At 35.5% G+C, this 26,200-nt stretch overlaps 4 protein-coding genes across 6 annotated transcripts; 1 reads left to right on the top strand and 3 right to left on the bottom strand.

Annotated features, from left to right (window-relative positions):
* Positions 1–3,316: 3,316 nt before the first annotated feature.
* LOC116004572 (alpha-glucan phosphorylase, H isozyme) lies at positions 3,317–10,482 on the bottom strand. Its single transcript, XM_031244678.1, has 16 exons — positions 10,059–10,482; positions 9,431–9,680; positions 9,024–9,203; positions 8,498–8,674; positions 8,312–8,397; positions 7,979–8,168; positions 7,696–7,788; positions 6,538–6,722; positions 6,290–6,407; positions 6,079–6,207; positions 5,592–5,810; positions 5,286–5,489; positions 4,979–5,137; positions 4,418–4,681; positions 4,083–4,273; positions 3,317–3,842 (listed from the first exon to the last, which is right to left on the bottom strand). The coding sequence occupies exons 2-16, from the start codon at positions 9,650–9,652 to the stop codon at positions 3,716–3,718; spliced, it is 2,544 nt and encodes an 847-aa protein (XP_031100538.1). The 5' UTR covers positions 9,653–9,680; positions 10,059–10,482; the 3' UTR covers positions 3,317–3,715.
* A 1,395-nt stretch (positions 10,483–11,877) lies between these two features.
* On the bottom strand, positions 11,878–15,461 carry LOC116005338 (probable anion transporter 4, chloroplastic). 2 transcript variants are annotated; one of them, XM_031245619.1, is made up of 8 exons: positions 14,851–15,461; positions 13,806–14,032; positions 13,324–13,690; positions 13,076–13,120; positions 12,832–12,978; positions 12,574–12,711; positions 12,457–12,490; positions 11,878–12,354 (listed from the first exon to the last, which is right to left on the bottom strand). In XM_031245619.1, exons 1-8 carry the CDS (start codon positions 15,301–15,303, stop codon positions 12,170–12,172), a joined length of 1,596 nt encoding a protein of 531 aa, XP_031101479.1. In that variant the 5' UTR covers positions 15,304–15,461; the 3' UTR covers positions 11,878–12,169. The 2 variants fall into 2 exon arrangements, with proteins under 2 accessions (XP_031101479.1, XP_031101480.1); XM_031245620.1 differs by having other exon boundaries at positions 13,806–13,995; positions 14,851–14,974.
* A 2,850-nt stretch (positions 15,462–18,311) lies between these two features.
* On the top strand, positions 18,312–20,472 carry LOC116004975 (actin). The gene is made up of 4 exons (XM_031245182.1): positions 18,312–18,548; positions 18,624–19,017; positions 19,172–19,785; positions 20,157–20,472. Exons 1-4 carry the CDS (start codon positions 18,489–18,491, stop codon positions 20,220–20,222), a joined length of 1,134 nt encoding a protein of 377 aa, XP_031101042.1. The 5' UTR covers positions 18,312–18,488; the 3' UTR covers positions 20,223–20,472.
* Positions 20,473–21,795: 1,323 nt separating this feature from the next.
* Positions 21,796–24,429, bottom strand: LOC116003481 (serine/threonine-protein phosphatase PP1 isozyme 2-like). Of its 2 annotated transcripts, XM_031243370.1 has the most exons (4): positions 24,275–24,429; positions 23,957–24,176; positions 22,460–23,019; positions 21,796–22,381 (listed from the first exon to the last, which is right to left on the bottom strand). In XM_031243370.1, the coding sequence occupies exons 2-4, from the start codon at positions 24,153–24,155 to the stop codon at positions 22,208–22,210; spliced, it is 933 nt and encodes a 310-aa protein (XP_031099230.1). In that variant the 5' UTR covers positions 24,156–24,176; positions 24,275–24,429; the 3' UTR covers positions 21,796–22,207. The 2 variants fall into 2 exon arrangements, with proteins under 2 accessions (XP_031099230.1, XP_031099229.1); XM_031243369.1 differs by having other exon boundaries at positions 23,957–24,429.
* Positions 24,430–26,200: the final 1,771 nt, after the last annotated feature.

The following is a 26,200-nucleotide window of genomic DNA, read 5'->3' as shown; positions in this document are numbered from 1 at the left end:
GACCTCTTCATTACAAAGTCATGGCTTTTACCGGACCTCTTCATTGGATGAAAATCTGTAAGGAAAACCACTACAAAGGATAAAAGAGATGATCAAAGCATAAAAAGATCAAAATACCCATGTTTTGGACGATTATTTGACGAAAATTTTAACGGTGGACTAAAAGTGGCAAGGACTAAATAAGATTGGCCGCAATGTGGCAAAAATTAATGAAGTGGACTAAAATTGGCAATGCCCCAATAACAGTAAGACCAAAAATGAAAATGACTCTATATAAAAGTGATCTAAGTTATAGTATTTAGATTAGTTCGACACGATTTTGTATATACGTTCTGTCATGATTTATGTGTTATAATATTTGGGCCTAGTCCTATGAAATTCCGTATATAAAACTGATTAAGTTATAGTATTTGTACTAGTTCGACACGATTATGCATATGCGTTCTGTCATGATTCATGTGTTATATTACTTGGGCTAGTCCTATAAAATTTCGTATATAAAAGTTATTAAGTTATTGTGATTAAGAGAACTCTAGCAAGTTAAACTTGTGAAACATATTTCGATAGGAAAAAAAAAAAGGAAAAAATATTGTGATCTTCAAAAAAAATAAAATAATAAAGTGTGTCATGACATTAAAAATAAAAATAAAGTAAATTTTGAAAAAAAAAAAAATAAATAGGCAATTTTTTTTTATCTTCCAAAAAACGAATTTGGTAATTATACAGTGCCAATTCACTTAATGATTAATTAGTACTCTCTACGTGATACTTGATATGTTTAATTCGGTTAACGAGGCTTAATAAAGGTCTGTTTGGAAACTTGAAAAATAACTTCTAAAAGTTATTTTTCGAATTTTTTCATGTTTGGGTATTTAAAGAAAATATAGTCAAACAAAAATATTCATTTTAGTCAACGAAAAAAAGTTCAATTTGGTGAAAATGTCTTTCTATATTTTTTTTTATCGAAGAAATTTTTCATATTCTTTATTTTCATGTTTCTCTTTTCTCTCTCATATCTTTTCATGCTAATTTCCGGATTATTATTACCATCACCAACACCAATACACCACCACCACTAAGGATGGCAATGGGTCGGGCCAGGTGGATTGGGGAGGGTTGGCTGGGTTGCATCCACCACCCGACCCACCTTATATTTTTTCAACCTACCCCCACATCAACCCCAACCCACATTGGGTGAACTTTTTACAAAATCCACTCCCACCCTATCAAATACCGGTGTCCACTACGAGTACCCCCGCTCATTATCTTATTAAAAATAAATAAATAATTTTTAGATTACTTACATATACTAAAAAAATAAAACTAACTAGTTATATTAAAATATAAAATATTAAAAATATTCAATATAATAATTAAATTGTTAATTTTTTATAAATAAACTTATTAGTTTAGAACTAAAAATATTAAAAAGTTAGTAAAGGTCATATAAGCTTTCATAATTAACTACATACTAGTACTCATTTTACTATATATATATATATATATATACACACGCGCGCGTGGTGGGTCGAATGTGGTTCTAACTAAGTTTTGTACATAAAACGCGAATTCAACCTAAACCAACCGCGAGTTTAATTTTGTAAGACCCACCACTCATCACTATCACCCAAAAAACCTAATCTATGTAGGTTGGATATCTGTGGGCGTAAATTTGCCATCTCTAACCACCACCATTACCACTACCACACCACCACAACCACCATCGCACCACTACCACCACTACCACACCACCACCACCACCACAACCACTACCACTACCACACCACCACCACAGCCACTACCACCACTTGTTGTTGTTGTTGTTGTTGTTATTATTATTATTATTACAAATAATACATTCATTTCAGAAAAAATGAAATATTTTAACTTTCAACCAAAAAAAAAAAAAAGAAGAAGATAATATTTTAACGTTTCACTCAAACACTAGAAAATTAAAATTTTTCTTAAAAAATAAGTCATTTTTTAAACAATATTTTTCAAGTTTCCAAATGGATCCTAAATTTATATACAATTTAATTTTTATAATATTAAATTTAATATTAGTATATAAATTTCATATACTTAAAAACTAAATTAAAAGTACTAATTCAATAGTAAAAGTACTAATGAACAAAGAAAATCAAATTAGATTTTTTGGCCTTTGAATTTTTTTAAAAAGGCCAAAAAGTAAAATTTACTAATGAATAATAAATATAATTGATAGAATTGAGCTGAAGTTGTAATTCCTCATAGTTCTATCTTTGCTTTCACTTTTCTTGATTTTAAAATATTTCTTTTGTTTTTATTTTATATTATTATATTTCATGTGAATATTGTGTAGACAGGATTTTGAAAAGCTCTGCGATTTGCTACCAATCATAAGAACGACGAAATCATCAATCACCGGAAGACAGATAAAAATGGTGTTGACGGTTATATTTTTTATTCTATCAGTTATTTCTATTTAAAAAGAAAAATAAAGAGTCAATATATATACATTTTAATAACGTGACATTTGATGTCTCATAGTCGATGGATATGTAGATGTATAGTATACATCAATTATCAGATAAATATGGTTTGATTTGAGATAATTCTAATAAGTAATCATGTCTACTCTGTCTTATTTTGTTTGTTTGATTCGGTTAATGAGATTTTGACTAAAATTATTTCTAATTCAATTTCTCATAATATTAAGTTTAATATTAGTATATAAAATTGATATATTTAGAAAAGTTTAATATTAGTATATAAAATTTATATATTTAGAAACTACATTAAAAGGACTATTAATACAAAAAAAATCAAATTTAAAAATAATTACAAATTACCAAAGAAAATAAACAATAAAAAAAGGTTATTTTGACCAATAAATAGTAAAAATGACATGCAAAATGAGACAAAGAGTAGTTAGATTGTTAATGTGATAATCACAAAGATTATAAATTTAATTCTCAATAAAAGCGACTTATTGACTTACTTGGTTTAAATCAATTAATTATGAATATCGTAGATCGATTTACCTTTTTTGTGGTATTTTAGAATTTCACAAACTAGAATCAAAAAGTGAAATTTACCATATGCACACTTTCAAATAGTGATTATGTGCTTCCTTAATCACAAAGACCAACTTTAAGTTTAACAAATATCTAAACAAAGACCAACTTTAAGTTTAACAAATATCTAAACCGATCTCACGTTATGATCTTATCCAACTTCCAACCCAACAAGCTCATTAAATAAGCATGCGACTCAATGAAGGTTCAATTCCTACTGAAGACATATAAGACTACTGAGAGATTTAAAGTCCAAAAAATTGATCAAAAGTGATGATAACTCCTTATGCAGAGTGTACGAACAAGAGTAAGAACTGAACACTACTGAGCCACTATCAATTCCCTTGGGCATAGATTCGGGAGACTTAGGATTATTAGTCCTTTTCTAGTGTATGTTGAAAACCCTAATGTATCCAAAAAAAAAAAAAAAAAGAGGCATGCGAATGGTAGTAATGAAGCCACTTCAAGGAAAGTATGGTACTTTTTCCGCTATACAATAAGAGGGCAATATACTAAGCATATTCCGATAATTCAGAGAAATAAAGTCTGATTGCAGAAACACAGAAGAGAACAGCCATTGCTGCCATTTTTGTTTGCTCTTTGTAGGCAGCTGAAATGTATCTATGTATGGAGAGAATTGGGAGGTTTGGCCGCCATGATCATGCCACAGAGCACTTCTCAATATTCCATATTTCCTTTGCATACTGAGATATCGTTCGGTCACTGCTAAACTTTCCACTTCCAGCAGTGCTTAGTATGGACATCTTTATCCATCTTTTCCTGTCCCTGAAAACACGCCATTGCAAGTCTCGTTATCACACCACAGTTTTTTTTTTTTTTTTTGAGTACTATTGACTCTGTTACAACGTAGTATCTGTTCATAACTACTTTCTCAACCTACTGAAGCACAAATAGTCAATGTAGAAGGGGTGGGGGGGGGGGGGGGGGTTGTTCTATTATGGGAATATGCTAAGTTCTGTTTTGACTCGAGCAGTTCATAGTTTGAGAAAACGTGTAAGGACTTACTTGTAAGCTTCATCAACCTTTGCCTGGGCGTCAATGTAGCTTGGGAAGTCCTGACCAACAAGGAAGTAGTCACCGCGGCCATAGCCTGAGTCTCCTTCCAGTGAGTCGAGCAGTGGATTATAATCATAGCTCCCAAAAGCTCCCGATCTGATGAATTGCTTGGCTTCTTCAAACCGAGGATCAGGTTTAAACTGCATTATCGGGAAGAAGTAAATGTTAAGGTATAAAAAAGGGGATACTTCATATTACTCCATATTGTATTTGGTTAAACATTAAGGTTACTACTAATAAACGAAAAAACTTCCGGTGGATTCTAAAAGTTTGAAGATCAATACCTGACCGTTCTCTCTTTCTTTGCGCAGACGAGGGACTTCATCAGCTCTTGCACCGAAAAGGAAAAAGTTCTGTTCCCCAATTTCCTCTCTGATTTCCACATTAGCACCATCCAGTGTTCCTATAATTAGGCATCCATTGAGTGCAAATTTCATATTGCTAGTGCCACTTGCCTCCATGCCAGCTGTGCTGATGTGCTGTGAAAGCTCACTTCCCGGAATAAGCACTTCTGCCACAGATACGTTGTAATTGGGTACAAAGACTACCTGAAAATTTTTGGTTATTAGATCACATTGTCAAAAACAAGAAAATAATATTAAGCAAACTGCAGTAATTGAGAGGTGATGAGATTTCTGTACAAGTAAACTGCACGGAAGTGAAACGTAAAGATGAGAATGCATTACATAGAACAACTTTCTTAAATAAGCATGCATACTGGTATTTGGCAGAGTCAATAGTATCGGATCGATGCTGAAAAGAATTGCATAAAAGTTAAATGGCATACATTTTTCGTCTAGTGTTCTTAGGGAGGGAGGAGGATAGGAACCATAAAATCCGATTACCTTCAAATAGCTATTGACCTCAGGATCACTGTTGACAACATCCCCAACATCCGTCACAAGCTTGATGATCCTTTTTGCATTTGTATAGGTCGCAAATGCTTTTCCCCCGAGCATGACAGTGCGTGCTGTTGTATTCTTACGCTCTTCGGGTTTCATCTCCTGTTACCACACAACAAATAAGCAGTGCACAGTTTTACGGGGTAATGAGATTATATATGTATAGATGACTGTTATGAGTTATGACCTAGAACCATGTAGATAATAAGGCAAAACAATTAAATTGTGGAAACTAAAAACTTCCACACACCTTCAGTTTCTTGTACCGGTAGACTACACCCAATACATTTAGCAGCTGCCTTTTGTATTCGTGGATGCGCTTGACTTGTATGTCAAATAGTGTATTTGGGTCAACACGCACACCGGTTACTCGAAGTATGTACTGTGCCAATCGTTGCTTGCTTGCCATCTTGGCAGACTCCCATTGAGCATGGAGTTGTTCATCGTCGGCAAACTTTTTAAAGGAAAGTTATTGTCAATTCAGGGCCATCAAAGAAACAGCTCCATCAAAAGAATAAAGTTTACGAGCTTTGAAATTTCGTGAATCATGGCATACCTTCCGCAGATTAGCAAGTAAATCAAGATTAGTCACCCATTCATCAGTTTTTAACCACTTGGTGATTATATCACTCAGCTCGGGATTGCAAAACCTAAGCCATCGCCGTGGCGTTATGCCATTGGTTTTGTTCTGGAATTTGGTGGGCCAGATAGAGACATAGTCGATGAATAATTCATCCTTCAAGATATCACTGTGTAGCTGGGCAACACCATTCACCTGCAGTAAACACAATGAAAATGAGAAAATTTTAGGGTTGAACGTGTAAGTTTCAAAAAGAATTTATAGTCCACAGAAATTAGTTTAAGCAGATGTTTTTCTTTTTTCTATTGGACTCAAGAGGCTCTATCGCTCTATTGTTTGCCAGCCAAATGTGAAATATGAGCAAATTTCTGATTTATTGCATAGAAATTAGAACATGTATACGGGAGAAGTTAGATGCTATCAAATTTGTAGAAAATTTAATTCTGCTGAAAAAATCTCATACCGTATGTGAAGAGATGACACATAAATTAGCCATACGCACAACAGGCTTCTGGGGATTGTGATCCAAAATGCACATGGCAGAGATCTTACTCTCAAGATTAGGTTTTTTTGATTGAATCATTGCAATAAACTGCAAGGAGAGAATGAGATTAAACTAGTCCAAGAAACTCATTTTATGAACATTAATTGAAAGAAGTGGGTAGATACCATACCCGCTTGTCAATTTCCTCAATGATTTCCATATGCCGTGGAAGAAGTTTCCACATGACTGCTTGCGACCATTTTTCTAGTGCTTCAGGTAGGACGGTATGATTTGTATAAGCGATTGTCCTGAATAAATAATATATATTTTTATCAACATTGTAAAATTAGAATAATGCCACTCAACAAACAAATAACTTAATACACCCAAAAAGAATCCATATCCAAAACCCAGAAATCCAGAGAGGACGAAAAGAACCTAGTGGTTATATCCCATGCTTCATCCCATCCAAGTCCTTCATCATCCATCAATAACCGCATCAGCTCCGGAATCGAGAGTGTAGGATGTGTGTCATTCAGTTGTACTGCAACTTTTGTGGGGAATGTGGACCAATCAAGAGTGCCCTTCCCATCATTCCTCTCCTTAAATCTGAATATGATGTCCTGGTGTTGACCCCAAAATTGAATTATGATAATGATGAGCAACTAGTTTGTCTTAAATAGTTACTGGAAGAAGCCAGAATTCTAAACACGTGTTCCGCAACAATTAAATATCAAGTGCATGGAGATATATTGGATAAATGCAAATTCAGGGTGTGTTTGGTTCAAACATGGGAATCGGAAGTCGGAACCGGAATGGGAATCAAATACTTGGTAATTGGAATGGGTTTTGGTGAAAGTATTTGGCATGTTTGGTAGTAGGGTGGAATTGGAATGATTACCAATATTGATGTTTGGTTATGTATGACCCTATAATCGGAATAAAGGTTTTAAAAATACAAACACAAAAAGTCAAGGCAATTGATCTTAAGAGTGGCGATGAAGTGAGAAGAGATGAATGAGGAGGCGAAGAAATGAGGAGGGATAAGGTTGAATTAATGGAATGATACCTAATTTAAATTAGGTAATGAGTTTTGTAATTATAGGGGTAATCAAAACCTATACCTGTGTTTTAAAAAGTTGTCAACCAAACAAACACACCCTCACACTGATTCATGCTAGAAGGTACCAAGCACACGATTAAAGTTATACATCTACCAGAGTACTATATTGCTCTGCAAAAGATGTCTTTCAAACTCAAACATAGAACGGCCATGACAAGTAACATAAGATGCTGCTTAAATCTGCCACCAGCAATAAGCACAGCAGTGTCATAGTAAGTTAGGAAAGCTGAAGATAGGGGTTCTTTTGAATGGTACAGTTAAAGGCAAAATTGGACACGAAAAACAGTTCAACAAGAACCTATTTGGTTTGGTGGAGATGGGTTTCTTGATGTAGCATCAGAAAGAGAATGAATGCATGACAAACATTGTAAAGGAAAAAACTATGGCAATGAAGTAGATACGAGTTAGTCAACCCAAAGCAACACAACACATAGCAAATTACATGGCAATAAAATATAGAAGAATTAGTCAACCTGAAGAGATGCACTACACAGCAAAAATTGTTGTTTAAGTCGTAAAAGTTTTCCACTTTCCGTTGCATCCCCAGGGTAAAGGACAGCACAAATCTGCATAAGGGTGTGACATGTTAGAAGTCGTGCATAATTTGGAGCAGGGGAAGAGAGTATCTTACTTGAAAATTGATCTATCTTGAACATAATAATGCAATGCGTTAGAAGAAAGCCAGTAACTAAGTACTGCATTATTTTATGTATAATAATGTTTTAACCGGTGTAATCCTATAAGGTAATAACTAACCTGATGAGCCCGAGAATGAAGCAGTGTAGCAGATTCATATTGCCCATCATTAAATTGAGATAAGTTTAAGTCCTCTGCACTGGCTTTGGCTTCCCATAGTCGAAGACTAATAGTATTCTTTGTTTTATACCCAGGAATAGGAACATCATATGCAACAGCCTGTATGACCTCACCACCAACCCATTTCCGGCTATACAAAGTTTCAATAAGTAAGCAGCAGAAGGAATGACTAGAACATTGATTAATTAAGGTTTTAAAAAGAAATAAATAAATAAATAGCGTGAGGATATTAAAATATCAGTATCACAAGACTCAGTGTGAGAGAGCACTTACGAGCCACTAGGATCAACCTCAACGTGACCAAAAAATCTGATGGGGAAGACAATGTCATGCCTTGCAACTTCCCAGGGACTGAATTTCTGTATGAACCCACAAAAATCAACATTATAAAATATTCAAAAATCGACTACATGAGAGCCAACATGGTATTCAACAGACAGAACATAGTCGATATCAAACCTCCAGCCAATCTTCAGCAATCTCCTCTTGTCCTGCTTTGGTGATACGTTGCTTGAACAGTCCGTGTTTGTACCTCAATCCATAACCCCAGGCTGGCAAGTTTAAAGTTGCCATGGAATCAAGAAAGCAAGAAGCAAGCCTTCCCAAGCCACCATTTCCTAGTGCTGCATCTTTCTCCTATAAAAGGAAATTCAGAAGATGGCATACAGCGAAATAGAAATTTGATACCAAAGCAATTTTTTTATACACCAAAATATATACAAATAGAAGTGAATAAGTAAAAGGTTGTCTTTAATCACAAATGATGAAGTGAAGGGTTTGAAATCAAAGGAAAATATAATCACAATCAGAAATTTTGTGCATCAAGTTATGCTTAATCGCCTAGAGATCAAAGTCTGCCAAATTTGTACTGTCCACTGGGGAAGTGGATTGAAACTTAAATCTTACAGAATCTACTTTAGCTAGCTTGAAACTTGATCTATAAAAACAGAGTTCACATGAAAAAAGGATTATCAAATTACGCTACCTGCTCAACAATCTCCTCAAGGCCATGGCCAAGCTTCTTTAAAGCATCGCCATAAGCGCCTTGAATGCATAGGTTTCCAATTGCATTTGTCAAAGCTCTTCCTTGGAGATACTCCATGGACAAGTAGTACGTTTGCTTTGGATTGACTTTGTGATATTGGAGATACGTATCATTCCATTGCTGCAGGTGAAAATGAACACACCGTAAAAACAAAAGTATTGGCTGTTACATACATCTATTACTATTTCTGATAAACCATACACTAAAATCACTTTCTAACATTTGTATGAGCACTGCCAATTTCATAATAAAGCAATGCCAAAAAAATTACAACAACAAAAGAAGATGCACATTCCATGAAACAAACAATTAATGGCATAAATTCCAAAAAAGATAAGCAATCCTACTTTGATCAAGCGGTCCCGAACACTATCAGCAGTTGCACAGTAGGCCTGCTCTGGATCAAATTTGAAAAGGGAAAAATGAGGACTGTACTGAACATGGTAACTGATATTGGATGCAATCTCTGAGGGCTCTTCTGCCAGTGGGTGAGCTATGGGCGGCACCTTGGCTAAGGCATCAAATCTGGTTGCTGAAGTAGCACCGTTGGTCTTTGCAGTAGCGTCCATGTTTATGAATTATGAATGCTTTTACAACCTACATGTAACCAAGTGTACACTCATCAATTAAAAGAAATTTTATAACAAAAGAGAAAAAAGATGGCAATGCATATATTGTCATTCAAAAACAGTTGCAATACAAAACTCCCAATATTCATATTCAATCTTAAACATGACAAAGAAGCTGCAAATCCATTAAATTACATATAAACAGGAAAATTAAACATAATTCTGTCAATTCCATCTACATGAAGGAAATTATAAAAACTCACACTCTTAACCACCAAATCACCAATAGTAACAAATGATACAAAATAAATAAATAAATAAAAACATGATGACACTGGGAAAAAAAAATAATAATACGAAACTGGTAAAAATAACAATGGGTATCTAGCAAAGATGAGAACTTTACCGAATTTGATTGATAATCTCTTCAAGCATCTATGATCATCAAGACTGAACCTGTTTTTTGTGTGAAATTGAGAGCTTAATAGGCTGGAAGAGTGAAAACAAAGGGAAAAGATATTTAGAGAAAAGGTCCAAAAAGGAAATTAGAAACAAAGGGATCGATGGCTGTGGAGGAATATGCTCCGTGCAAATGCAAGAATTCCAAGATATTGAAGAGAAAAGTGACAATAAAGAAAAAAAAAAGTGTGAAAGATGATTGATGGAGGAGTGTAGCGGCGAGAGCAGACGATAAATATCAGAACTCAGATGAGAAGACGACGAAAGAGGCGTAATTTTGAGAAAGCGCTACGATTTCATTTCACCCATACATCATCACATGGGACAGATGGAGCACGAGAAAGGCTAGACAGTGGATTGCGGAGTGAGGAAGAGAAATAGTGTAGACTATTCTCTTTGTTACAAATACATTCATTTTTGCCTGAATTTTGATTGCATTATTTTGTAAAGTTTAGTTTGGATGAAATTTGTCTTGTAATAATATCTCCTTTAATGATCAAACTAACAAATATGATCATATTGTGAATAATTATGTCTTAATCATATATATTGTCAATTTATCTGAATTTTTATTTAAGTTGTAATATACATAAGTATATTCCGAAAAAGGAAAATTTTAAGTTTAAGTATTATTAATTTCAAAAACTATAAATTATAATTTTTTTATAAATATAAGTCAAAGACTAACTATTAAAAAGTGAAAAAATATTTTTTTAAGAGTATTGAAGCACAAAAAGCCAATACCATATGAAAGAGTCATTACATGCTATTTGAGCACAATGTACTTAGCTAATTCATTACGCTTAATAATTATAAATCATTAAAAAAAAATCCTTTTTTAATTAACTAAATAAAGAAGTTTCACTCATAGTCTCGGGGAGCGATTAAAAATAAAATAAGAAGTTAGCATTTCCAAATTATATGATTTTTTTATTCTCTTTTGTCTTTATATTGGGGAATTGACGGTTGAGAATTGTGATATTTTATATCGAAATGTTGACATGTGTGACTAATAAATGAAAAGCTGTCTCCAAAGGAAGCTTTGATATGACCTTGTGGGATTCAACCGTCCAAGTGCTTTCGTCTCTCAACCTTTCGTGGCATTCTTCATTCTTCTTCCAACCTTTTATTTGTTATAACTCAAATTTTTTTATTTCTATTATACTATATTTTAAACTTCATGAATCTATTCACAAGTCTATAGAAATAAATTTAATCAATTTAACTTCAAAACTTAATACCAAATAATACACTTTTATACACAAAAAACTTAATCCAAACCAAAATCTTCATTATTCGTGACAGAAATTGAATCATACTTTACCACTAAAAGTAAGTTTTACCCATACGTGGCAAACATATTACATTGTGTAATTTTGATATTACAGAAATTTTGAGGTGATAATATAAAATTGGAGACCTGAAACTATATTCTATGAAAGTTAAAAGACAAAGTGCTAAAAGAGGAAGAAAAAAAAAACTTTTTTGATCTAAAGGGAATGAATAGGCCAAAAAAACCGCTTACCAAACCCGGATGGGCGGATGGATGATTAGGTTCGTGACTTCGTGTCATCAATTTACAAGAAAAAACAAGATAAGAGTTATCACATGAATGAACGTGTGATATTGGAAAATGCTAACTGAAGCTTTATACTAGAACTAGAAACCATGCAAGATATGTAAAAGACCAACCAACTGCCTAACAGCACATGCCCCTATACAGGTATTGGTTGATTACAAGCTGTGTAACATAGAGAATGTGTTCATGCTGAAACAAACATAAGCTTTTGGCTAAACTCAACACAGCACAAATCAAGCCTTGAAGATAACCCGATATCAGAGTTGGAGTGCAAGGAGATAGTAGTACTAGGAACAAGTAAACAACTTCTTATAGTATGAGAGCAACAAGAATTCACAAATTTACACAGTTTGATGTCAACATTTCATGGAAAAAGTTGATATTTACCAGCACAGCTTTCCCATGGTGAAAAATGCTCCTAACGTCTACAGCCCCATTTTACTCTATGACTGAAGTATTTGACAACTTTTGAGGCGGACCTAAGTAGTTTCATCAAAGTTAACCCTCTCTCCTGTAGAAAAGATGTTATAGAAGAGAGCAGCACAGAAATACAGAAATGCTGTTAGCAACAAAAATCCCTGGAAGGAACCAACTAAGTCAACGAAGAAGCCAGCACCAACAGTTCCAATGATGGCCGCAAGTGTACCCGCAGTGTTTGAAATGCCTATATAACATAGGAATCAGCAAGATAAGGAGATAAAGAACTTTGTTTCAGCAATCAATTGCTCTGTAATGTTAACACAACGAAAAAGGAGAAAATGCATACCATGCAGAACACCTGAATACTGTGGGGCAATTTCCTGGTCAAGGGAAAAGATGAAAGAACAGATATAAGTGTGTGATTCTGCTCATTAGATCATAAAACTTTAATCAATCTTCTAACCTGAAGGTTTACAAGGAAGCCAGCATGACTGAATGCTTTCAACCCAACAGCTAAAGTAAGCCAAGCTGATGCTATCATTGGAGTTCGAGCCATAGTTAAACCAATGAGAGCAATCCCAGGTCCAAAGAAACCAATTGACTACAAAAGGAGAGCAAAGAAAATATATGTTAGAAGATAACCAGACACTGAAATGGCAAGGCCTATTAGGTACTGAAGGGAGTTTCTAATTGAAAAGAAACAAATGATAGAAGATCATACTTGCATGACTTTGCGGGTTAGTGTAACACTTGTACCACTTTCGATCATCCGGTCAGACAAAACACCAGCAATGTAACCCATTAATGCCATCATACTCCATGGAACAGCACTAAACCATGCTGCATGTCTGAGATCAACACGGTATATCTACAAGAGAAGGGTATCTCAAAAAATAGTTCCTATAGTTATGTTCAGTTATTCAAGAATGGATTCATGAAACAAAATGACCAGTTTTTTCTCTTACAGTCTTGAAGTAAATTGGCATCCATGATAGTATTACAAAGAAGCCCTGCATTTAAATAAAGGAATGAATGAATTCTTCTCCTCTATATGCAATGATTTGATATTTACATACAATATCACTTAAATGGATTTTAAACAAGTACTGAATATCAGCAAAACTAAATGCTAAATGCACTAAGTTATCAAAAGACACAGAAAACCTATCTTTAAGAGCATTACTTGTAACATACAAGAAAAATTATGTATTACCCAACTATGCATGGAATTTGCCACAATAAGAGACCATGTTGGTAGCTTAGAGAGCAAGCGTCTGAAAGGTGGGATCACTTTGGCTGTTTTCATTTTACTGTCAACAGCAGAATGGCTAAGTCCCTTGTTTTGTATGTAACGCAGTTCATTTAATGATATTTGACGGCTACGCTCAGGAGTACTGGAGGTTGCAGACACCCACACTAGAACCCAAAGAAATCCAGATAAACCAAATATGACAAATGGTCCAAATAAACCACCCTGTGACATAAGAATTGGAGAAAGTGTGAGTCCAATAGCACTTCCAAGCTGAAATCCAGCCATTGCCATCCCTACAGCCCTTGATCGTTCTGTCTGAGGAAACCATCTGATGAAAAACAGTCAAACTAAAAATTTGAAGTTGCAGACTTATTTAAATCTCACTATGAAGTCATCAATTGCAATAACCATTACTCGTAACAAAGTCAGATGGTGTGTATTACCTGGCGATCATATTGTTCATGCAGGGAAGAGCTACACCTTCTGCTATGCCAAGCAACATCCGCATGGAAAGCAGTGCCCACAAGGAAACCTCCATTGCCCAAGGGGTTAGAAAAGTTGCTAAAGACCAGAGAGTCACACCCCATGCCATGACTACCTTGCCGCCAAAATAATCCACCAGAGTCCCTCCAGCTATTGGCGATATCAGGTAACCCCAGAGAAAAGATGACTGCCATTAGTAGCTACTCATCAATCAGAATGATAATTAACAAAAACAAGCTGTAATAGGCATGAGAATATGAGATATTGCATTTACTATTGAAATTGCTTTTTTCTACATAAATGTTCTGATAGAAACAATTGAAATCCCAAAGACCTATTAACAACTTTCTGGATATTGATTTTGTCAATACTGAATGCAATAATCAAGTAATCTCTTACTGGACAATGATGATACTGCAGGGCCAAACCTCAGTGGAAGATTGATTTCCAATAAATGTGATATCAATTTTTTTAGTTGCATTCAAATCTAACTCAAGCTAAGATGGGCTTAACATTTTAGCTTAAAGAAGGATTCAGAAACATTAGCATCATGCTTCCAAATCCAACCTGCATCCATGTATCAATTAAATGCAGAACAAGTATGAAAATTTTGAATTGCAACAAAAGTTCCAAACTAGGAGTCTAGGAACAAGATCAGAGGTTATAATGTTGAAAAGTCATAAAACAGATTTGGTAATTTTTTTTTCTGTGACAGGAACTTCATTCCTTATGAAATCAACATTTTAGGATACACGCCATTGCTTCACTGCTATAAACAATGCACCTTCGTCCAATTATTATACATTATTAATCCATTTTTTGTTTTCAGGTTTTACTTCAAATAAAATTAATATTCCATCAACCTAGGCAATCAGACATAAGTAAGGCATTTGATTTCGGTCCTAAATTAATACACGCAAATTTTAAATAACAGTAGCGACAGCTCCAATTACAATTTACAAACACGGAAAAAATATATCAAGTCAAAGTGAAAATGATAAGTACCTGAACAACGCCAGCGAACGATTGACGCCAGCCATGAGAGGCCGATAACGGAACGATCGCCACCGACATTACGACACGGTCGGCGTTACATAAAGCCAGAGCCAAGGCTAACATAGCCACCACTTTCACTCTCTCAGAAGTAATGAACTCTGCGAAGCTAGGCTCCCGCACTCCCCCTCTGTCTCTGAACGAACCGCCAGCAACCGACCGAGCATCGTTCGACGAAGCTTTAATTGCGGTCAATCGGAGGTTCCGAGTCGAGAATTCGCGTCTAAGAATACTGTTTACAGTCAAAAACTCAGAGCAGCTCCGGTTGGATAAGCGCGACGGTAACTTTACGTTTGATAACAGCCGCCGCTTTGAGGGTTTGAGGCTTTGGAGGCCGGGGATTGTGACTGTATGGCGGAGACTGGCCGGAGAATTCATGTTCGAAGCGCTAGTATAACAGTACATTCGTACCGGCGTTAGAAGTTATAGGTCTGAATCGCCTGAAATTCCATAAACTAACGAAAAAATGCTCGGAGCGACGGCGCGAATGGCACAAAAACGACGCCGTTTGCCTTCTCCGCACTTTTTCTGTTAGGTGCACCAGTGCACGTAAGAGTGATTACTTGATACGGAGTATTTGTGGTTCCATTTCTTGGTTAGTTGCTACTCCTATTTTCTAAATTATAGTTATTATTTATTAATCAAATCAATTCTTTCTTCTTTTATTTATTTCTATTAATAAATTTTTATAAATTTTAAATTTATTTTTTGTGTTTAATTGTATTTTTAATGCAGTTTTTGAATATATCAATTTTACATATTAATTCTAAACTTAATATTATAAAAAATTAAATTGTAAATAATTTCAATCAAGTCTCATTAACTTGAAACATCGGACGGAAGGAGTACACTAATATTCAATAGTTAAAATGTTGGCTTTAATTCATTAGTGAAAATATTGTATATCTAATTTTCTATTCCCAACTTTTACTCCTATAGTCCACACACAAAATATTGATGTAGACACTTGCATTTGACCCACATAAAAAAAAAAAAAAAAAGTAGTTTATCAGAGAGTCCGTCACATTAGGGAGTAAAATTTGGAATTCCATGTAGTAGAACACTTCATTAGTTATATATAAATTGTAAACTCAGTCCATGAATTATTATTCTATATAGGTTTTACTTTTTAATTTTGTTGAAAGTAACAATTTCAATCCATTACTTATATATATTTTTTAACATTAACGATGTATTTTGAATTTCTAAATTATTAAAGAATATATTAGTCATTTTGTAAAAAATTTCCAAGTACACTCAATTAATCTTCACATATATGTTACTCTTACCACGAAATCCTTGCTAAATACTTTTTTTTTTATTGATGCGAATTTTGAAAAATGACAAGCAACAGATTACTTAGGATTAAAGATATACCATAATATATGTTTAGTATGTTAATTTATTACAATTTTTCCTTTTGTTGTATGTAAATTACTCTTTTTGGTATCTCATTGAATTCATACCTTAATGGGTAATATATGTAATTTGGTTATTTTAATATGTTACTTAATTGGTTGTGTGTAGAGATTTATACAAAATGTGATGCAGTGAATTACTATTTTAATCTAAATAGTAGGTTTATGTATTATTGTATTTCGTTGGAGAAGCAATTTTTTTTCACCATATCATAGCGTTGGTTTTAGATTTAGTAGAAGTTGAATGGATGTGATAATTATCATTATTGTTCTTTTTTTTTCTTTTTTTTTGTGAGAATCTTTATTGGTCTTTAGATTAAACACATAATGAAAAGAACACAAATATAATTATCTAGTCTCCACCAATTAATAGCCAATACACTCAAAAGAAGATTCAGTGCAACCTCTAGCATTTGTTATTAGTCCGCCACCTCAAGAAATGGGACAAACAAAAAACATCAACATTATAAATTTAAGAAACAAAATAATTGAAAGCATGTGCTATGTATTTAGATTGCCTATTAAACCATATAACTCAAGTTATTGTTTTGTTATTTTTGTTTCTATTAAATAATTTGCAAATTAGGTTGTATTTTGTGCAACCCTGTGATTTTTTTGTATATATGAAGAATCATAGACGATATACATACGCTACTCTCATTGTCAAATAACATCCTAATGGTTGTACAAAATAATAGTCTAAATTTCCCTTGTTTAACATACACCCAAACAACAGAAAATAGGGCTTGGCCCACAACTCGCAAGGGCCGCGAGTCTTAACAGACCAAACCCATTAGGCCCGCTCTTTAGTGGGCCATCATTTTTTATAGCACTAACCCGCCCCACTGCGGGACGGGTGCGACCCACGAGCCACTTTGACAGTAATATTTTTTCTAATAAATAAAAAACAAAAGCAAAAATTAGACTACATTCTCCCTTTCTTCATTGGGTCACATAATACTACCATCACGCATTGACCTGCAAAAAGTACAACCCACTCTGCGACAGGCGACAAATTATACCGTGCACCACGTACGTAAACGATGTCGTTTTGAGCATGGTAAATTAACTGTTCTTTTTTTTGGAAATCACGTTTCCCGTTTCAGCCGGTCTGTATATTTATGTTAATATTCTGTGTATTCTAGGTAATCGTTCTGTGTATTCCAGGCAATCATTCTGTATATTCCAGACAACCGTTATGTGTATTCATTTAGTAACACATGTTGTGATGTGTTTGTGCATTCGAATATTTAGGAGGATGAATTATGTGTATTTTGTGTCAATATTCTGTGTATTCATGTTATTGACACAAGTTGTGATGTGTTTGTGCATTCGAATGTTAGGAGGATGAGTTCTGTGTATTTTGTGTCAATATTCTGTGTATTCTGGACAAACATTCTGTGTATTCTAGACAAAAATTATGTGTATTCTGGATAATGATTATATGTATTATAGATAATGAATTTCCTGGAATCATTCGCGTCCGCGTCAACTAACATCGAAACGACGTCGTTTTAGACCAGGAGTGTACATTGCTATGTGCACCGTGGTGCACGATATAACGATTGGCGACAGGCTAGCTCACACTGACACCTCTAATTAAGTTTGTCAAATTTTATTAATACTAATCCCAATATCATTATATTCAAATTTGTAGTCAACATGTTGTTCAAGTTAAAATAACAAAAATATTGTTTCGAATAACTCACATAATTGTTTTGTGAGATATCTTATTTAAGATTAGATGAAAAATTAGTCAAAAAAGACCAATGTTGTAAGAATTTGAAAATCATACACAAAAAATGAAAAAAAAATGGATAACTATTAACCAAATAGGGGAAATACACCATAAAAAAAATAGAAAATGTTATTTGTAGTTTTAGAAAACTCCTGCCACAAGTAGCATTTAGTTACCAAGATGTGGAGACCCCATAAGTAAGGAGTTGGACCAGTCAATCTATGGACGCTCCGGACTGTATAGCCAGAAAAGTGCGGCTTGTCATGATGAAAATGTGGTTACGTACTCATCATCATTCATCAATATTGTCTCTTTGTAGTATATAGAAATGGAAGAAATGGGCGTTTTCTTTTACTAATTTTCATCCATATTTCCAATCATCCATATTTGCAAGTTTACTCTTCACTCCTTAGGGTGCCGTTGACGTATTGAAGATGGCAGATGGCGAGGATATTCAGCCATTGGTTTGCGATAACGGAACTGGAATGGTTAAGGTACGAGATACGACTGTTTATATATGATTTTTGTTATGAATTGATCGAATGTGATTTGACGGTGACTAATGATAGGCGGGATTCGCCGGAGATGATGCTCCGAGGGCTGTGTTTCCGAGCATTGTTGGGCGTCCACGTCACACCGGAGTGATGGTTGGGATGGGGCAGAAGGATGCGTACGTGGGGGATGAAGCACAATCCAAGCGAGGTATCTTGACTCTCAAGTATCCGATTGAGCACGGAATTGTAAACAACTGGGATGACATGGAGAAGATCTGGCATCACACCTTCTACAATGAGCTGCGTGTGGCGCCGGAGGAGCATCCGGTTCTGCTCACGGAGGCTCCCCTGAACCCTAAGGCGAACAGAGAGAAGATGACTCAGATCATGTTTGAGACCTTCAATGCCCCTGCGATGTATGTTGCGATTCAAGCTGTGCTTTCCCTCTATGCTAGTGGTCGTACAACAGGTTTGTAGGTTATGTTGCTTTAGTTTCGCACTCTATCTGTTCGATCTATTGCTGCTTTAGTTTCGCACTCTATCTGTTCGATCTATTGCGGCTTTAGTTTCGCACTCTATCTGTTCGATCTATTGCGGAAAGGAGCGATGATGTTTTGTTGCAGGTATTGTGTTGGACTCCGGAGATGGTGTGAGTCACACTGTTCCGATCTACGAAGGATACGCTCTCCCGCACGCGATCCTCCGTTTGGATTTAGCCGGGCGTGACCTGACCGATAATCTGATGAAGATCTTGACTGAGCGTGGATATTCCTTCACCACCTCCGCAGAGCGGGAAATTGTGAGGGACGTGAAGGAGAAGCTGTCGTACATAGCGCTAGACTACGAGCAGGAACTGGAGGCCTCCAAAACCAGCTCTTCAGTGGAGAAGAGCTACGAGTTGCCGGACGGGCAGGTGATCACGATCGGCGCTGAGCGTTTCCGCTGCCCGGAAGTCCTGTTCCAGCCGTCCATGATCGGGATGGAAGCTGCTGGCATCCATGAGACCACGTACAACTCCATCATGAAGTGCGATGTTGACATCAGGAAAGACCTCTACGGCAACATTGTTCTCAGTGGTGGCACCACCATGTTCACCGGCATCGCCGACCGAATGAGCAAGGAAATCACTGCCTTGGCTCCCAGCAGCATGAAGATCAAGGTCGTCGCTCCGCCTGAGAGGAAGTACAGTGTCTGGATTGGTGGCTCCATTTTAGCATCTTTGAGTACTTTCCAGCAGGCAAGTTCCATAACAAAACTCATTCTTCCAAAATTTATATCACACCCTTTGCATGATACCAAATTTCACCTGCATTAGCTTAGCTTACTGGTTCAGTAGGCAGTATTTTGTGGAAGAGGTCAAAGTTTGAAACTCTGCAATAACAACATAGGAATTATGGGATTATTTTCAAAACAGACATTTGGTCATGTCTGCTAAGCCATTGAATTACAATTATTTATATTCTCCAAATGATCTATCGGGATGGGGTGTGAGGAGCCTTTGGAATTGAAAATTCTACCATTATGGGGGAAAGAATTTTATAATTCTGATACCAAATTAAAAAATGTTCTTAATTGATAATTTGACTACACGTTTATTACTTAATGCAGATGTGGATTGCTAAGGCAGAATACGATGAATCCGGGCCATCCATTGTGCATAGGAAGTGCTTCTAATTCATCATCAGTTCATCACCATCAACTCAAAGGTTTAAGCTCAAAAGAGAGTTGCAGCTTCCTTCCCTAGTCATCATTTCGTTTGGATATCAATTTTGTTAGGATGTAATAATGCCCAGGATCGAATTAAAGTTGGCGGATGAAGGCAGAAGAGAGAAGATCCGGCCACATTTTTTAATGTAATTAATAGTATGATTATTTCACCTTTTATACAATAAAGAAATTTCTTTTCTATGTTATTTAAGACAAATTTGTCACTTCAATTCATGAGGAGAAAGTATTGGAAGAAGAATGAGTTGAAGTGCATGCGACAATGCCAAAGCTAAGTTTTAATCTCAAATTAAGGTCTCTCACCAGGTTTCAAAAAAAGGTCTCTCACCACAAATTCCCTTCTTCTTGGAGAAGGTAAATCGCAATATAACAAATATATGCTTAACGAAATTATAGGACCTCAAAACTAAAAATGAGTTTATTTATAGGACCTCAAAACTAAAAATGAGTTTATTTGCACCATTTAAACATGTTAATAGATGTGTACAAGGTTAGTTTTTTACCCGTGCATAATACCTAACATCGCAAGACCTCAATTTTAGAGGGCCCCCAATATCTATATTTTACCTATGCTTAAAAAAATCTACAATTACACTCACATTCATTCACGATCTCTTTTTATCTTGCCTAAAACTCATCAGTTTTTTCCCCCAAATCTTGAAGATGGCAAGATTCTTTCTTCCTCTATTAATTTTACAATTTCCCCCCAAATTTCTTTGCTTACCAAAGTTGTAATTCATTTTCACTTTATCTCCTAATTAATTGAGCGTGATTATACGTTCGTTTGGTAGAGTCTCATTTATCTTTCTCTTCCGACTTGGTAGATGTTGTTAGGGTTATGTGAGCTAGAGTCATATAGTTTTTTCTTGGCTTCTTTTATCTTGGTTTATGGTTAGTATAAAAATAGCCAGGAGGATAAATTTGCTTTTATTCTTAAATATAAGTAAAATAAGTAAATCTAAAACATTTATAGACAATAGATCATGAATTTATTTATGATCAATTTAAGTTACAGCTAGCAAGTTACATTATTCTTGTAATTGTAGCCGAGTACAACTTATATAGAAAAAATGAGAATGGTAATAGCAAATAATGGTAGATATAAATACCTTTTTAAGAAATCATCCCAACTCTAAAATCTCTCTTATTAAAGAGAAAATAGCAAGAGTTATTTTATTGTCTTTTGCACCTTTAAAATATGTCTTATGAACTTAGTGTGGAGGGCTTTCGTAATTATTACGGAGTATATTATAAATTGGCTTGATAAAGAACACAACCCCGCAGGAGTGGCCTCATAAGCTCAATCAAATTGATGTTTCTTGTAAGAACATTTACAGTTGAGTAAGAAGTCAATGAAATGTATAATTTATATCTTGTTAATATATGTTTTGGGTTAAACTAATTGAACTTTATCGTACCAACAATGATTTAGTATTTCAACATTTATAAATTAAAAAAAAAAAAAAAAAAAAAGGGGGGGGGGGGGGGGGGGGGGGGGGGGGGGTGTAAAATAAGCCATCAATTTTTTTTTTAAAAAGAAAATGCAATTAGACCTTCAAATAAAAAAATACAAATAAGCCATAAAACTTGAAAATAAAATGCAATAGAACTTGAAAAGTGAACTTCCATATCCCCTGCAACTGTCACTGCCAAATGCCACTGTAACAATGCCTAGATAAATGTCAGGTAGCTTAATCAATCCTCATTCTGGCACCATGAAATATATATACTCAGGCAGTATCCTACCGGCGAAAAGATTTTACAAAAGCTACCAAATCTAGAAGTAACAGCGCATAGTATAGCTGCTGAAACCGTGCAACTGCCACAGTACAGGTAAAACTGGAACGTTATGTAAACAAGGATCCCGAAAAGGTATCAACTTTACCTTAGCTGCTCTTGATTTAGCCAGTTCTAATAAAATTTGTAGGAGTACTTCATAAGAACCTAGGCCTCCTATCTGTTGGCTTTAGAATCTGGAAGGAGCACATTAGACTCTCATCGACACTCATCATTGCACCAGCATTATCGAATTCACCACAATAGTTGGGAGCAGAAAATATTGTTACTAGTTGCCTATCAGCAAAAAATTCATAGCCATCTTCCACAACCTGAAAAAAGGGGTATGCTATTTAAAAGTGAAAGTACAGAGAAGGAAAAGATGAAGAATTAATACATTTATTGCGTACCTGGTGCGCACGGCAAACAAGGTCCATGTCGTGCTGCATCAAGAATTCTGCTACCTTATCGGCACCAAAAGTGTATGAAACTCCCCTATCATTCATTCCCCACCCTTTAATTTCTCGACTAGGATCTGACCAAAGTAAGTCACAAAGCAAACCAGAATCTGGAACATCACATGGGCGAGATAAGTTCCTAATATGATCTAAATCTGTTAGATCAGGAGAAAGACCGCCATGCATGCAAAGTATTTTATCATCGATGAGAGCAGCCACAGGAAGACAATTGAAACATTCAGTGAAGGCTTTCCATAGTCTCACATTAAACCTGCGCTTACATTCATCATAGAACCCATATATCCGATTAATCGAAGCACATTCATGGTTCCCTCTTAAAAGGAAGAAGTTCTCAGGGTATTTGATTTTGTATGCAAGCAGAAGGCATATTGTTTCTAAACTCTGTTTGCCACGGTCCACATAGTCCCCTAAGAACAAATAATTGGACTCAGGAGGAAATCCTCCATATTCTAGGAGCCTAAGAAGATCGCCATATTGCCCATGAATGTCACCTGTAAGCCAGATCAAACAGAAAGGTAAAGCATAATATTATATTTCAGTTAGCCTCAAGGCAACCTAAGCTCTAGAAAAGTAGAAAAGCATGAGGATTGTGGACAACGGTTCTTTAGGAATAGAGAAAAAACCAGCGCACTCTAAAGTCTGAACGTACAAGTATTATGTGACGAAAGGTGCAAGTTATAGATAGTCTAAAAGATTCACAGGACCTAGTGACAATTTAACACCCAAGCGTCGATATTTCAGGGACCTCTCATAAACCATCAAAGACGGATTTTTTTAATCAACTTCGAGCTTACCAAGAAACTGCACGGCTGATTGCATCAAATAATTCAGTTTCACAAAATTATATAACTATTACCGCACACACAAAAAGAACGGCAGCAGTAAACTTCTCCAGTAAAAGAATACTTCACTTTCCAATTTCCGCAATTTCATATTTCACAATATTTTCTTTGCATACACTCCAAGAGCTCCATAGTCACAAGAGGCTAAGAAAGCTATGCAATCGAGAGGTGGAATTCACCAAGCTCTAGCTGTGATAAATAAAAAAGACGAACGCCCTGACATATCACCTAGAAGTTTAGAACATTTTCTTAATCCTAAACTACATATGAGTACCATTCACAACATCTAAGACTTAATCTTTAGTTCCATATTCTCATTCCAAAATCTTGACCTTCCCTTGAGTTTATGAATTACTAATAATATTGAGACACAAAACAAATGACAACAAACCTACCCAAACAAATTTCATACAGCAGATTAACAAAATTGCATGGCAGCATTAATTTCGTCTAAACACAAAGAACACAGCAAACGATACAACAATACCACATTCCGAGCCCTCGCACGGCGCACATTTTGAAACACAGACAGGCAAATTTTAACAAAATTGAAAGCTTGAAAGCAGAGAGAGGTGAAAAGGTGTACCGCAGATCTTGATTGGGGCTTCGAGCTCCAGGAGATTGGGCTGCTGAAGAAAAATTTCGCGGGAAGCGCTACATAGAGAGCGGATCTCAGCTTCCGAAAGCTGAACCTGCCGTGCCGTTCTGGCGATCCTAAAGTCCAACAAGCGATTGATAATGTCGTCCAGAACGGCAGGCTCTATTCCCTGCCCATTCTGTGCCATCCCCTCCTTTCTCTCTTCTTCCTTTCCGCCCAGATTCCCCAACACCAAGAAAATCAAAGATTGTTAATCCTATTCTCAATCTCTCCAAGACAACAAGAACAGAGAATGATGATGCATACGAAATTACGCAGATTCTGAATCTCACTCTCAGAAATGATCGAAAAAGGGCCCGTCAGAATCTAACTTTTTTTTTTTTTTTCTTCGTGCGGTGTTTTGCCGGGCCACTCTGTCCTCTTTGAGGTAGAGAAGTGATGAGCTGCAACGTAGTCTTTTGGGTTCATTCAAAATCTAGGGTTTGTAGGATTTTTTTAAATCGTCCCCAATTTGGCAATCTTACATCATCATACTTCCTTGTCATTTTATTTTTCCTTTTAATTTTAATTGAAAATGACAAAACAAAAGATATTTGGATATCAAATAAATTATTTTGTATTTGTTTATTATCATATTATACCAGTTGGGGTCTTTTGACTATTACGACTTCTCAGTAAGAGTCTCATAATTATTTTTCTGTCTGATTTTATCTCATAACTAAGAAAAATGTTACCTAAATCGAACCTCGGTTAGTTTCCATTTAAATCACTGTTTGATAGAGGGGTAATGCCGTTCTTTTAGTCCAAAAATGGTCAATCATTATTATTATTATTTTTTTTTTTTGCAATACAAAAAGGATGGGGAGACCCCAGGTTGAGCCACAAAAACAAAACAGCTTACACCGTCTCAAGAGCGAGACAATCACAAACAGCCCCCAGTTGATCATTATACGAGGTTAATGCGTTCGGGAGGGAGTGAAACAAAAAGGGTCTTGATCTTCCTAGACCTGCACCCATGCTTTGCTAAAAAATTCGCAATAGTGTTTTGTTCACAGAAGATATGCACCATAGAAAAGTTGTCACTTTTTCGGAGGAGATCTCTGCATTTAATCCCCAGTTGTCCCAGGTTATTGCCTCCCTGATTGGTCTCATTAAGACACATGGTCAACTCCTTATAGTCACTCTGAATCTCCATGTCAAGGATTTCTTTAGTCGCTGTCCATTGCAAGGCTAGATAAAGCGCAATGAGCTTAGCTTCAAGTGGGTTATTGGCATGAAAGGAGAAAGAGTAACCCTCCATCCAGTTTCCTTTATGGTCTCTAAGAATCGCACCTCCGTCAATCAGTTATTTTATGCTTTGTTCCCATTAAAATTTGAAAGAAGTCAAAATTTCTAAATCCTCTTCCTCTTTCTTCGTCCTCTATGCAAAGCCCTAGCAAAGTCAAAGGCCTTGTAAGAGCATCTCCATCTGTGGAGAATGGAGAGATAATGTCAGTGAGGATCCATGTAAATGATTCAATGAACTGATGTGGTGGTGGGTTATTTGAAAAAATGAACTTCTGCAAAAATGGAGATTATGTCAGAAAGTGGGGTTGCTCTTCTCTCGCTAGCTAGTTTGTTTCTTTTTTTCTTTTGATTCATTTCTGTTCTGTTTTGTTTCACGCTCTTCTTCTACTTTTATTTTTTTTCATTTAATTTGTTTGTATTTGATTGTTTTATTATTTTCATTTCAATTTTTTTTATGAAATATCAAATTTAATATTTTTGAATTAACTTTTAAATGATTTTTTGATAATAATCTCTCGAGACTAATTCATTGAATCATAAGCGGAAATGTTTACAAGAAAGATTAATGGAATGGACAAACATTCCTTACAGTCAGACATAGAAACAAATTCCCTAACAATGTTATCGAAAACTTGAATCGCAGACTGTTTCACAAATTTGAAGCTGAAGTCGACAGGAGCACTCCAAGCTTCTTTACTGTCAATAGTATTTTGGTCAAACATAACGAAGGCATACTCTAGTTCAAAAGTCGTTGACACCACCCGAGTATCAATCTTCATTCTTTTGTGGTTCGCATACGCCATGACCAATTATCGTTCTACGCTTATAACAAGAACTCGCCAAAAAAACGAGAGGGAATAAATTTGCTAAAGATGCGAGACGCAACAAATTTGATAAATAAACGAAAGGTATAATAGCAACAAAACTTACTAATAAAAAACAACT

This window comes from Ipomoea triloba, chromosome 14 (assembly GCF_003576645.1).
Source record: "Ipomoea triloba cultivar NCNSP0323 chromosome 14, ASM357664v1".
NCBI classification, from domain to species: domain Eukaryota; kingdom Viridiplantae; phylum Streptophyta; class Magnoliopsida; order Solanales; family Convolvulaceae; genus Ipomoea; species Ipomoea triloba.
This window is presented reverse-complemented; position numbering and strand designations above follow the sequence as displayed.

Coding starts and splice junctions, on each gene's coding strand:
- LOC116003481 (XM_031243369.1), bottom strand. CDS start 24,155: ATGGCACAGAATGGGCAGGGAATAGAGCCTGCCGTTCTGGACGACATT. Junction 23,020..23,956: donor AGCCCCAATCAAGATCTGCG/GTACACCTTTTC, acceptor TCTGGCTTACAG/GTGACATTCATGGGCAATAT. Junction 22,382..22,459: donor TTGTTTGCCGTGCGCACCAG/GTACGCAATAAA, acceptor CCCTTTTTTCAG/GTTGTGGAAGATGGCTATGA.
- LOC116004975 (XM_031245182.1), top strand. CDS start 18,489: ATGGCAGATGGCGAGGATATTCAGCCATTGGTTTGCGATAACGGAACT. Junction 19,018..19,171: donor TGCTAGTGGTCGTACAACAG/GTTTGTAGGTTA, acceptor GTTTTGTTGCAG/GTATTGTGTTGGACTCCGGA. Junction 19,786..20,156: donor CTTTGAGTACTTTCCAGCAG/GCAAGTTCCATA, acceptor TACTTAATGCAG/ATGTGGATTGCTAAGGCAGA.
- LOC116004572 (XM_031244678.1), bottom strand. CDS start 9,652: ATGGACGCTACTGCAAAGACCAACGGTGCTACTTCAGCAACCAGATTT. Junction 8,398..8,497: donor TTGCTGAAGATTGGCTGGAG/GTTTGATATCGA, acceptor GGGTTCATACAG/AAATTCAGTCCCTGGGAAGT. Junction 5,490..5,591: donor TACTTGCTAATCTGCGGAAG/GTATGCCATGAT, acceptor TCCTTTAAAAAG/TTTGCCGACGATGAACAACT.
- LOC116005338 (XM_031245619.1), bottom strand. CDS start 15,303: ATGTACTGTTATACTAGCGCTTCGAACATGAATTCTCCGGCCAGTCTC. Junction 13,121..13,323: donor CAAATTCCATGCATAGTTGG/GTAATACATAAT, acceptor ATTTAAATGCAG/GGCTTCTTTGTAATACTATC. Junction 12,491..12,573: donor GCTTCCTTGTAAACCTTCAG/GTTAGAAGATTG, acceptor TCCCTTGACCAG/GAAATTGCCCCACAGTATTC.